At 42.0% G+C, this 13,464-nt stretch overlaps 1 protein-coding gene across 6 annotated transcripts in view; it reads right to left on the bottom strand.

Annotated features, from left to right (window-relative positions):
* The window catches only part of SDK1 (sidekick cell adhesion molecule 1), a 455,695-nt gene that overhangs the window by 161,952 nt on the left and 280,279 nt on the right, over window positions 1-13,464 (bottom strand). For all 6 annotated transcript variants that reach the window (XM_042438052.1, XM_042438056.1, XM_042438054.1 and 3 more), the window contains 2 exons: window positions 2,351-2,498; window positions 1,175-1,315 (listed from right to left, as the gene is read on the bottom strand). In XM_042438052.1, the coding sequence (XP_042293986.1) occupies window positions 1,175-1,315; window positions 2,351-2,498 (289 nt within the window). The remainder of the gene's footprint in view (window positions 1-1,174; window positions 1,316-2,350; window positions 2,499-13,464) is intronic.

Below are 13,464 nucleotides of genomic sequence, written 5' to 3'. Positions count from 1 at the left end.
CCCCCTCCCCAAGTTTTCCTGAAGTGCATAAATTCCAGTATTTCACTACTTAATACAGTAATTTTGCATGCTTTTCCTTATTAATAACTTTTGCTCTCTAGTTGCCTGATCTCCAACTCTATGATTCTATGGCAATGCTCTGATGCCGCTTGGCCACATGTTATTATTTATTATTATTATTAACCTTTATTTATGAAGCGCTGTAAATTTACACAGCGCTGTACATGCAATCTTTTTAGTTAGACGGTTCCCTGCCCTCAGGCTTACAATCTAAAAAGACATGACACAGAAGGAGAAGGGAGTGGTGACGAGAAAGGGTAAGAGGTCCAGCAGTTCCTCTCAACCTCCGAGGTCTGGACCAAGGCAGATGGACTGGAGGGAGGGCAAGGCTTCATAATGGATGGTTAATCATTATCCAGAGAAAATACATAATCACAAGTAGGATAATACATATACAGTACATAGGAATGCAGGAAATGGATCGATAAACAGCCAACAACAGAACATCAGATAGTAAGCGACAATTATGCGATGCCTGGGAAAGCTTCTCTGAATAGGATGGTTTTCAGCTCCGTTTTGAAGCTGGTTAAAGAAGTGATGGCTCTTGCTTTTGGGGGAAGAAGGTTCCAGGAGTGAGGGGCAGCGAGTGAAAAGGGGCGAATCCGGGATGGGGCAGAGGAAATCCTGGGCTGAGACAGCAGACCTTGACTACCAGAACGGAGGGCCCTGTCATCCTCTGCGAAATGCTGAAGGGTCTGTTACAGACGATAATACATAGTTTTTAAAAAGCAATCCCTTAGGAATTTTGGGAACTCGCCTTCAACGTAGATTTGGAGGGAAATTCCAGGACATCTCTAATGATAATTGTTTGGAGTAATATTAGAAAATAATTCCTTGACAAGTTAAGCTATTATTGCCCGAGGTTACAATGTGATGTGGTTGATCTCCACTGTATTCTAAGATAACCCTACAGCGAACCTATTACAGAGTTTTCTTGGCAAGGTTTCTTCAGAGAGGGGTTGCCTTTGCCTTCTACTGAACTTGAGAGACTGGGACTTGCCCAAAGTTACACAGTGCCTTTCCATGGTCAAGTGTGACTTTGAACCCTGGTCTCCAATGTTCAGATCATGCTGGCTCTCCATTTAGGTATTAAGTATAGGTAAAGACCACTTACCGCAGGATATAACCATGGAGAACCCCATTATGTTCACTTTCAGGAGGGGGTTGCCATTGAACCATAATAGACTGGTTGGTCCTCCCACTAGCCACAATGTTTTTAGGTGGAGCACTTGGTGGTTCTTCGGGTAACATCAACCTAAGTAGAAGCAAACACACAGGGAAATGGTAAACACGCCTCTCCTTATGTCTTTACTTAAAAGCGATCCAGCTTTGTATACAGCAGTCTAGCTAGAAAGCAATATGGCTCTGTTACTTTAGACATGCTTGAAATAGTTGTAACAAATCAACATAATAGAAAATCAGTTAAGCAAGCAACAAGGAAGACAGATGCTGTGGTAAGCTTATTCTATCTGAATCACCCAGCTTGCCATGATCTGTTAAAAAGACGGCAAGCCTGAGCGAGTCCATTTCACATGCTGGCCCCGAATCTGTAGTGCTGTTCAAATTATTTCTTTCGGCATTTCTCATCCACGTCACCAGATAGATGATGTCCCCTTAAAAAGTTAGAACCCAGGAGTAAGGACTCGTTCAGTTTAACATTCCCAGGGAGCCTCCGATTCAGACAGAAGCAATGATACATATTAAATCATATAAGGTGGAGTCATCCTTTGATAGATGGAAGCCAGGAGGAGAAGATGGCTATCTGGGAGATACGCTATAGCCATTTCACAGTTGACCAAAAACCTATTTTTGATCCCTATTAATTCCTCACTCGCCTTGACTTATAAAATCTTAGGTGGCTGAGAGTCTACTCCAATTCAAGGGAATTCAAAGAGAATAAAGGAGAATTTATGAGGACATAAAACGTGCCAGAAAGTTTTGGAAAATTAAGAGAGATGTTGGAATGGAGCAACATGGACCTGGAAACTATTTATATGTTCCTCAATCTATATTTACACAACACAATCCTTTCCGTCTGCTACAACGTTTTCCCTCTATCTTAGTCTGCCACTACTCCTAGTCTCTCCACATGCAGAGAGAAACTGGTTAAACTAGTCTGATCATTCAATATGGACCCTCTGGTCAGAAAGTTTGCAGGGTTTGGAAGGGAAATTACTATAAAATACATTATTGTGATCTATTGCTGTGCCCATTTCTTTTTGCAGTTCTAACTGGACCACCCATTTGTGCCCAGAGATGCGTAATGGACTAGTATTGACAGAAGGATTACCTGCTGGTTTCTCGACTGTATTGGCCCTTTCCCACTTGGTTGACTGCGCACACTCGAAACTGGTAGGTTCGGGCTGGTGTTAGCCCACTCACAGTGATGCTGGTCATCTTTGGATCAATATCCGAGAGGTGCACTTTCCAGGGAGAATCTGGTGGAGCGAAAACAAAATTTCAGACACAAAAATGGCCTTGCTAGGTGACTACTTAAACATCCCTTCTCTGCAAGCGGTCAGGTCTGGATGATGCCAGTCAATTTCATCTCTCTCAAGCTCTATGCAATTGCTATTCCTCTTTTCTTTTTAGCCGTTTAGCCTTCTTTTTCAAGCTCGCCACCATATTATGTCCCAAGACCCAGAAAAGAAAAGAAAGTATTAATAAATGCTTAAAAGCATTCAAAGTGAAACCGTGTTCATGATTTCCAAATGAGGGCTATCAACAGATCAGTGGTTTCTTACAGCTCAATCCATAAAGCCATTAAGCCAGGGCACTTGGCAAACTGATTTAGCCTCACTGGCTCTGGTTTAATTACGATGAAGACAGAGCTGTTACACCCCAAAACTAAACACACTTTGTGAGTATAAGCAAGCTCAATCCAAATCAATGGCCCTTGCTGGCAAATAAACGTTCTTAGGATTGGGCGGTTAGTCAGTTAATAGTCTTGCTTTCAACCAATTAATCAACTGCTTAGCCGATTAAAATAAATATGGAAGCACCTCAATAAAAGGCATAAATTGAGGATATTTAATGAAGGTGGCAGACTGTCTTGTCTTAATAATACAGACATAATTTATTCCTTGGAAAAAATGTCATCCCTTCTTTACTAGGACAACTACTGTATGTTCACAACAATACCATCATCAGCAATGAACACGTTTTCATACAAGAGCAGATTACAGCCAATTAAAACCCACCTTTTAATCCACCTTGTAATTATTTTTATATACCTCTATCGCATCGTTCCTTAGCTATTCTTTTGTAAGCTGAAGCATCTAATCTTCTTAAGACTGTTTTCTGACATTCCCTCTTAATGCCATGAGTGCACTTCTTCAAGCCCTACCCGTGTCTGAACGTACAGGATTTGAAAATGCGCTATCATAATTCAGGTGTTTATCTCCGTATTGACACCCACGCACAGCCAAAGGCTGAAAGCGATCTGTAGGTTCACAGTGCTCTCCTGAAGTTGCACATCTGTGGGTGTATCCACAATGCAGAAATAGAGCAACCTGACACCACTTTAACTGCCATAGCTCAATGCTATGGAATCCGGGGAGGTAGTAGTTGTGTGAGATATTTAGCTTTCCCTGTCAGAGAGTAATGATGTCCCACCAAACTACACATCCCAGAAATCCATAGCATTGAGCCATGCAAGTTAAAGTGGTGTCAAAATGCTTTAATTTTGTGTATTGTCAACTCCAAATGGCTTCATTTACCTGGAAATAATTTGGTACTAATGAGGATAATTTTACATTGGAGCTTTGTTTCCATGCTCAAAGAACCACAGTTTCCAAGGACCAAGGCTAGATCCTTCTGTAGGCCAGACATAATCCTAACCGATTTGCTCAAAACAGCAGAGAACATACGCTCGGCGGGAAGGTACTCACTGCAAAGCGCTCGAGAGGATTGCACAACCAAGCAGTGCTTATTTTGTTTTCCATATCGATGTGTTTGTGTCTCATGAAAGGCACTTGCATTTTCAAAAAAAAGCAGGTGAAGTGTTGCCTCCATAATCTCTTTGGTGGAAAAGTGCTCTTTCCCCGGAGCTGTTTACATTATCTTTCTCCATCATCTGACTTCTCGAATTGTTTCCTGAAGCTGTAATTTCATTCCCGCAAAACACACATATATACAATGCTCCTCTCTTATTTACTTCAGGTCTTAGCTCGCCAGCTACCTCTTTCTCCGAAGTCGTGGGCATTTCTCCTTTAGCCCTTATCTGCAGATGTAATTGCATAGATTTTATTCACCCGTTGAACAGAATGCCTTCCATCTGTGGGACTGCGACTCGAGAGGCTTGTATGAAATATCTGTCTATTAACAGACTGTCCTCTCAGGTCAGGGACCTTAGATCACCTTGTCAGGCAGTGTGCAGCATGATAACAGTTCAGGTGTGTCTTTTGGAATGGATCAAGAAAAACTGGACACTGGGTTCAAAACGGGGTTGAACTACCAATTTGTATAAGCCATACATAAAGGGAAATGAACACACTTTATTTCAGCAGCTGAAGGGAAAAAGAGAAAACAAGAAAACTACCAAGATACAAAGGTGAGGTGGGGTTAGGGAGCTTTCTTGGCTGGAGAGATCCGTGAGCTGGATTAGGCCAGAGGACTACAGATTTTCTGATCTAAGGTGACTACATTACCTTCTGCATTATTTCCTAGCCATTTTAAAACTTTAAATGAAAGCTACCAGGTATGAAAGTCATTTTAACCTGGCAGCCCTTCTTTCAACTTCCGCGAGATGTCAGAGTTTTAAGTTTGCGTCTGAGAAAGGGAGAGCCTTCCCCATCAGTCCAAATGATTAAGCAGACCAAACATTTCTGCACTGGAAGAGGATGCTGCACATGTCACCGCATAATAAATAAAAACTATATTCATTAACATTTTAATAAAGGAGGAAATGAGCATGATAAAGACAGATGGGCTGTGCATTCCTCAACCCATCTGTTTGGCAGTCCATTTACGGTGCCACAGCCACGAGGAGCGCTGGATGAAGGACTCTAATGAAATTCACCGCTAGGATGGAATATCTTCTCCCGTCAGCTTTCGCGCAGGTATATGCAAGAGCGATCTCTGAGCCAAATCAGCTCATTGCTGCAAGTCTCAAGAAAGATTCGGCTACGCCTGGAAGTCAGGTGTGTGTGTGAGAGAGAGAGACTGATTTATATTGAGAAAGTTATTTGGCATGAACCTTTTCAAAGGTGAATTCTGCAAAGTAAAACAGCACTGGTGGCAGGGATATAAGCTTCCCCACTGTCAGTTTGGATGTTTAACACATTGGATTTCTCTACTACGTACATTGTATTAACAGGTTTTCAAAGGAGTGAAACCATGAAACATATGGTAAATAGAACATGCTACCTCTTTTCCGTTCCAGAACTGTGTTATTATCATCACACACATAGTGTGTGTGTGTGAGACAGAGGCAGACAGACAGAGAAATGGAGGGAGAGATGTTTTTTCTGCTCATATTAGAAGGTGATCTCCACCTCCAGGGACCAATGAAAGAAGAAATACAGTGGTCCCTCCACATTAGCTGGGGTTAGGGGTGAAGGACCCCCATGAATGTGGTAAAACAACAAATACAAACACACTTTTCTTTTTACCTGAAAGAACATCTATATAGGAATCTCCAGGTCATCCAGCAATACTCTGTGATCAAGGTCTGCCAGAAATTGACCATTGGAGGACCTACAAATGCCTAGAGATGTGTTTCTCTAGGAACCTCTAGGTTCTCCAGAACAACTGTGTGGCCAATGTCCACCATAGATGATGATGATGATGATGATGATTTCTATCCTGCATTGGAGGACCTATAGTTTCTTAGAGAGAACATATTAACCAAATCTGCAAGTAATCCAATCCAAAAAAGTCGAAGCTGCAAATGTCGAGGGTCAACTGTAGTCTTTTGCTACAGGAAAGTACTGTAGTCTTCACTCACTCTTATGCAGTGGCTGCTGGTGACTCCCATGTCAGTAGGGCAGTGAATCCCTGATATAGGAGCCACCAGTCGGCCACCACTGCTCTTACATTCCCAACTGGATAGGATTGCAGTGTCTAGAAAGCAAGGCTGTCTTGAGTCAAACAGACTTTGTTTGCCCTCGGCGATGCCAATGCATAGATTGGTGGGTATGTAATGGAACATCACCACATTCACTTCAGTCCCCCTGACATGAAATCATGTTGTGGATGAAAAATAAGCTCCATGTTTGGTGGGGGCAGGTGCTGATATTCCGGTAGCAATTGTCCAGTGGAACAATGGCTATGAAAAGGTGTGACAAAAGCAAGACTTCTCAGCAGCAGGACATTTCCACCAACTATTTCAGGCCTTTTTACAACAGCAGCTTTCACAAAAGGCATCCGAATGTGGCAAAGTTTGCTCCAGTTCCAACACTAAATGTATTTCTTTTTTAAACGAAATGTATTTCAATGCCAAGGAGGGGGAGCGGTGAATGGAAGGAAGATGATACTTCCTTATTTCATATTCCATTTGCACAAGATAAAACGACTTCAGAGACCCTTTCTAAAGAGAACTGATCACATCCAGGCATCTGACACAGTCTCACACTGCTGTCCCTTTGTGGTCACTGTGATGAACCCACAAACTGTGCGATAATGAAAAGAAACGACACAGTGCCACAACAACTGAGATACCACACACTAGCTGATAATCACCAATTCAGCATGGGATTGACTGGCATGCCACAAATTAATATCCTCTGGGGATGTTGCACTAGCTGAGCTACAAAAGCTGCATCTTTCAGTCAATCAAAATACATTTTATTGAAACAAGTCGGGGGGAGAAACATTGAATTTCTGACACTGTAAAAACTGGAAATATTAGCAAGGGGCTATCACTTGAAAAGGACTTCAATGAAGCCTTAAAAACTTTCAGGAAGTGATCAGAAGAAGAGCTGGTCTGACAAAAAATCTTACCTTCTCTGTGATAGCTGGAGTGCAATGATCTGTGTGCACCAAATCCATCTAGACTTATTGGACAGAGTCGTTTTTCCCCCAGTAGTAAATCACACACTGCACTAAAAGGCTGCTTTCTAAACGACCCGGCAAAACTAGTAGAACCACCTTAGTAAACACAGACATTTGTACTTGCACACAGGTCAGTGCTTTTGCCATGTTAAGCTGAACACGCCAAAACTGGTGCCAGTGAAAAACTAGATGAATAATCCTCAACTGAGAAATATTGTATATGAGTAGCTCAGTTGACTTCCACAACCCACCATTGCTTGATCGCTGTTGCTGAGTAGCCTCAAGCCATTTCTGACTTATGGCAATCCTAAGCAAACCCATAATAAGTGCTTTCTTGGTAGGATTCATTCAGGGATGGGGTTTTCCACTGCCTTCTTCTTAGGTTGACAGTGTGAGTTGCCAAAGGTCACCCAATGGGTTTCTAGGTTTTCAAGCGTAGATTGAAGTCCTGGTCTCCTAGAATCCTAGGCCTCATTCTCAATACCTTTTAAATTGGATCATGAATCGGTTTGAACTGGTTTAAACAACCCTGGTTTCCACTTAATCTGAATCGCTGAAGCGATTTCATGAGAGGGGCCATGCACTAGACCCATTTAACCTGCAGCTTTTCGATGCTGATTTTTTCCGCTTCTTTTTCGATAAATCAATTTTGCACAAGTGTAAACCACAAGCGGATTGGAATCGATTCAAATTTCCCCTTTGGCCGGCTGGAACCGAATCATTTTGAATTAATTCACTGGTGAATGGGAACTGCAAGTGATTTATTTTGGAGGAAAAAAAATGTGATCAGGGCAAATGTAGTGGGAACCATGCTCCGCTGTTGAATTGACCCATCGATTCGGATCGCACACTAATGTACCTGTAAGTGGGAATGGGGCCCTAGTCCAACACTCAAATGGCTACAGAATGGTGGCTCTCCTGCACTTGATCATTTGGTTGGCCAATGATGGGCATGTCCAACATTAACATGCATGAAACATGCAAGAGGTTTGAAAGCACACACAGCAGCAAGACCAAAGACCTCTCAACCCCAAATATGATTACTGTGATATAACATGTGACATGAAACGCTTTGAACCCTTTAAAGAATGGTGCAAATGATGATTATTACCATGTTAAAACGTGGTTAAGCAGCAAGCCAAAACACTACCACTTTTTCAACAAAAGCAAGCGCAACGGATTGACTGCAAGAGGCAGGGGAGACCCAGCCCTATGTGATATATGGAGAGAATAAAGTAGAGACATTCATTTTCTCATTCACCTTATAAAGCATAGATTGCTTCTTTCGTTTGCCTTTTACAGATGGTTTCTTATGAATAAAAAGAGCATTTGTTGTGCCGGTGTGTAAAGTACATGACAAAAAGGGATGGGAAGCAGAAATGAAGGTTGGGCTGAATTAATAAGCAGCCTGAAGGGGTTTAATCAAGAAAATGGAAGAGCAGACGCTAACTAGAAAGCCGGATGTCCACAAATGAGCTAATTGTCACCCGTCTGTTTCCTGAAGCAATCCTCTACTATTTGTTTACCCCAAGTGTAAACACCGCTGGAGAGTGCTTAACCCAAGCCATTCGATCTAGTGAAGTTTGATTCAACAACGGAGCCTATTAATCTCTCCACCGGCTTAGGGTTGTGCTCTGTTTATACGCCGCATCTGTAGAATACTTTATTTATTCTTTTCTCCCTTTTCTTGGGAGAAGATAAAAGATCTGGCAGGGAGAGAGATTAAACTGAAAACTAATATAAACGAACCCTATTCATCTCCTGGGCACTCCGCTTTGCGCAGGGAAAAAAAAGTGGTTCGAGGGAGAAGATTTGCTTTCTCATGGAGCCAAGGATTCGGCAAGTTCACAGAGTACCTTTAAAATTTAAATAGCAAGCCTTCTCTTGACAATCAAACTAAGCTTTTTCAAAGGCTTCTCCTCCCTTAAGCACTATATATATGTGTGTGTGTGTGTGTGTGTGTGTGTGCATGTGTATAGGAAGAGCAAAGTAGCTAGTTGCACGGCATAAAAAGGACAAGAGGGCTCCATATGCCGGATCATTTTTTGTTGCCCTTTTCCATCCTATTTCCAGAACAGGAAACATCCCATAAAAATGTCAACACCCACTTCCCCTTCCTTTGGGGATTACTGTCACTTGCCTGACCCAGAAAACTGGGAGACGCTCCGCAGCAGTGACAACAGACACAATGGGTCAAGCTATTAAATAAGCTTCCATTATACGGAAGAGACGGTGCTAATCTTTCATTCTTGCGTAGGCTACCATAGACGGCTGTGCCTCTTCTCTCCTCCACTTTGGCTGACACTGCCTGAAATAACTCTCCTTTCCCAAAAGTCAGTTTTCCACAATGTAATGCCATGCTATGGATAGGCTGTTCTCCAGTAAAGACATGAAGATACGTTTGTGGGCCACATGGAGGTTTGGTGTTGGTCCAGATTACAGATGGAAAACAAAGACCATCCAGTTGATCAATACCTGGCCTCTAGGCCTCTTCTATGCCCAGCTGCCATGAAATCACTGGCCATTTTTGCCTTTCCTATTGTGGAGCTCCATGCTCCCACCATTTTGGGATACAGTGCACTTGCCTGGGGAATGCTGCTAAAGATAATTCAATGTTGTTGTGTTTTAATATCTTCCAGTCTTGCTGTCATTCTATGTGGTTGAGCTATCTTGGCCTCATTCCCACTAACTTTTAAACCGGATCGCAATTGGGTTGGAATCGGTTCAAATGATCCTGGTTCCCACTTAAATCGAATCGCTGAAGCGATTCTGTGAGGGAGACCATGCACCAGACCCATTTAACCCACGTCTTTTTGACACTGAACCAGATGCGCATGGGAATTAATTTAAATTTGCCTTTTGGCCGGCTGGAGCAGGTCCATTTGAAGAGATTCATGCATGAAAGTGAACCACAAGTGGATTGTTTTAGAGGAAAAACATGCGATCGGGGCAAATGTAGTGGGAACCATGCTCTGCTGTTGAATTGATCCATTGATTCAGATTGCACACTGATTTATCTGTAAGTGGGAATGGGGCCCTTGTTGTCGGGTATTTCAATATAAACCATTCCATAAAACGCTTAATGCGGGTATGTTGATGTTATGAGTATAGGATATTGCTAGTTTTTGTTAACATATTAAATCAATCACACTTTTTAAAAAGAAATGTCAGTACTGTACAGTGTTTATCCTTACCGTGCTTCAACTGTCTGTCCTGTGAATTGCTTTGAGTACTATGTATTTGTGGGAAATGTGGTGTATAGGTATGACCAACTAAGGAGGATATAGGGGAAAAGAGGGTTTGGGGAGGAGCCTTTGGAGAAGCAGGTGTTCTTATAGCAATCGATAATGTGATGCGTTTAACCCAAACTACACTGAAGCCTAGGATCTGTGCTGCATTCTCATTATGTCTAGATTCTTCCATCTCCCCTATTCTTTGCTGTGGATGTGGATAGTCTCACGAAGTTCTCAGGGGACATACAGAGCAGGTGTCCTTGTGCATCTCATATTGTCTAAATGAAGCCTCTGTAACAGAATTTCCCAGCAGATTACCCCTGTGCCAGATAATGAAAACTGAAACAAGAACACTTGATTACTTGCTTTTTGATACCTGAGGTTCTTGCCTATCTGTGCCTCGCATCACTGCTTTTCCCCCCAACACTTTTCTCCATCCCCCTTTTTATATTATGCGAATGATATTGAAGGAACGGCACATAAATATATGTCAGGCTGGATGACTGGCTTGCCTATGCAGCAAGTAATTGGTTGCTTTCAATTTAGACTTGCAAAAATGCACCTTCTCCGACCGTTTCCCCGCAGAAAGGGAGGCGCTGATTATTCATTTTCAAGTCTGCACACTCTAAACATGTTCACTGTCTGCTAAACATATGAGGAAGATTCAGTCCTTAACAAGGTAAAAACAAATGCGGGACGAAGTTTGGCAACAGATATATTAGGAACTCAAGTCCCTGTGAGGATTCCTGATGGAAAAACCCACAGAGTATTAAAGTGCAACAGCCTCATATCTGAAAATACACCCCAGACAACTGAGGTTTTATCTGCAGAACAACAAGTAGGGATTGAGATGCGCTATACATATTATACTACCGTTGGCACTTTAAAAGATACGAGTACAAGCAAATGAGCTCATGGAAAACATATGGAAAACCAGTGACAGCTTAAATACAGAAAAAGACACCTGTGCCACGCGAGGAAATTGACAACACAATGATACCCAAATGGCAAATATTTCCAGAAAGCCAATATTTCAGTAGAGAAGGCAGAGAAACTGCATGCGACAAGCAAAAGTGAAGCCCACAGTGTTGGCAAGAACATCGCCAGGGAAAACCAGATGGAATTACCCAACAGTTTAGTGTGAGGAAAAGGAAACCCATCATGGCAAACTGGAAAGGAAAGCACTAATCAGCACTCTCTATTTGCATGCTTTCCAAGGCTTTCTCTTCCTTTAGCCACAGAGACAGAATGGTCCCTGCATATTTTGCTTGAGTCACTCAACTTGGAGACATCAAGAAAAGAAGTGCTGGCATATTCCTATACTCAGGTGGCCTTTGCATAGCAGGAAAGGATGGATATTTTAGCACAGTGAGGAAAGTGTGGAATGACACTTTGGAGATTTACACAAGGAGCACAAATATCAAACTATGGCCTGTTACAGACTGCCAAAATAAAGCTGCTTCAGGTCTCTTTGGAGGTATGCTGTTTAAATGATGCATGCATCCTAAGAATCCGGAAGCTGCACCAAAGCTGCACTTCAGTGCTTAGGAATGGAGTGTGGCTTTGGCGCGACCTCTGGACTCTTAGGACCCATGCATCATTTAAATAGCATACCTCCAAAAAGACCCAAAGCAGCTTTATTTTAGCAGTCTGTAACAGGCCTATATAAGGCCAATGACTGTCCTTTAACTCTATAAGCATAATCTCTGATTTCCCTTTTAAGCTCTGATTATAAGTTTTACATGGTCTTTGCTTGCATTCTACACCTGAAGCTGAGATGGTGACATTCTAAAGTGTTCTATTTTGGGTGGAAACTAGTATTTTTAAATGCATGTCCCAAATTCCCATGCCTAGTAAACCTGCTTTTGAAAGCTTTCCCAGGGCCTGACGTACCAGTTCATTCGTCAGAGGCAATGAACTGCCTTTTTGTTTGAAATGAGGGGAATTCAGAAAAAGGACATACCCAATCTGTGGTCGGAAGCGGCACCATCTGGAAGTCTATTACTTTTAACTATTCTGCAGAATGATTTTCTATAAATGGTGGACGTTTTGTCAAATTACTTATGCTGTTAGTTTGTTATGAATGTGGAATAGTCTCCTGGAGTGTCAGACCCTTTTTAGGAATGATGGTTCAATTAAGCATCTTTTAAGAGAGTTTACAGAGAAAGGCACTGACTCTCTTGAGACCATCAAAGCAAGGCCAATAGTAAAGCAAGGCAGCATTCAATGTATATATGCTAGTTCCATTGAAATATTACATATCCTAAACATATATACATAGTTTTCTTTATTTAGTCAGGATTTAGACAACATTTTAAGTAATGAAGGAACTTGGTAGAACGGACACACCATCTTGAAAGAGGGAGGGAAGAATCTGGTTGCTCAGATTTATTGATTCCTGGTGATCATGCATTACAGTATATCAAATGAGAAAAGCTTAAGGGACAGTGTGAATGGTATGGAGACAGACCGGATAGCCAAATATTACTTCCTATTGCTCTAATAGCAAATGTAAATGGGAGTTTGAAGAGAATGAACACTGGTTTCCAACAGTTTGTTCCCCCTTTTCTTCATGTCTTAGCAGATTTGCAACCCCATTCCCATAGGGAGTCACTGACTGGACCCATGTTTTCCTGCAAAGGCTAAAATGCAAGAGATTATGAGAAGCAAGAGGAGAATGGCACCTGCTGGATTTGTTGCAAAGAAAGCATCACAAGCATGCTGTTTTCCCTTTGCATCTAGCCATTTACCAAGTACAAACTGTTTAACGATATTCACTGATCCTTGCAACAGTTTTATGATGTGTAACATGATCAATTATCCTTATTCTACATAGGATAAACAGGTAGTAATGCAGAACAGCATGCCCAAGATCACCAAATGAGTCCAAGGCAAGCCAGAAGGAGAAGCCAGACTTCAGGTCATCCAAAGGGGCATCCTCCCAAAAGATTAGACTATCTGAGTTAAATGAAACATTTTTGTAATGACAGCTCTCACTTACTAGACCCTCTCGGTTCTTTGTTTGTGTGCTTGCCGACACAAAGCAGAGTGAAGTGCATGTATCTGATATGCACTGAGGCCTTTCCTGTGGTAGATTACAATGCCATCAGCTAAAATCATCGGATTTGCCTGACAGCGTGTGAGAGTTCAGAAAATCCCTTCATACTCTCCAGGATTA

Source organism: Sceloporus undulatus, chromosome 8 (assembly GCF_019175285.1).
Source record: "Sceloporus undulatus isolate JIND9_A2432 ecotype Alabama chromosome 8, SceUnd_v1.1, whole genome shotgun sequence".
Classification (NCBI taxonomy): Eukaryota; Metazoa; Chordata; class Lepidosauria; order Squamata; family Phrynosomatidae; genus Sceloporus; species Sceloporus undulatus.
This window is presented reverse-complemented; position numbering and strand designations above follow the sequence as displayed.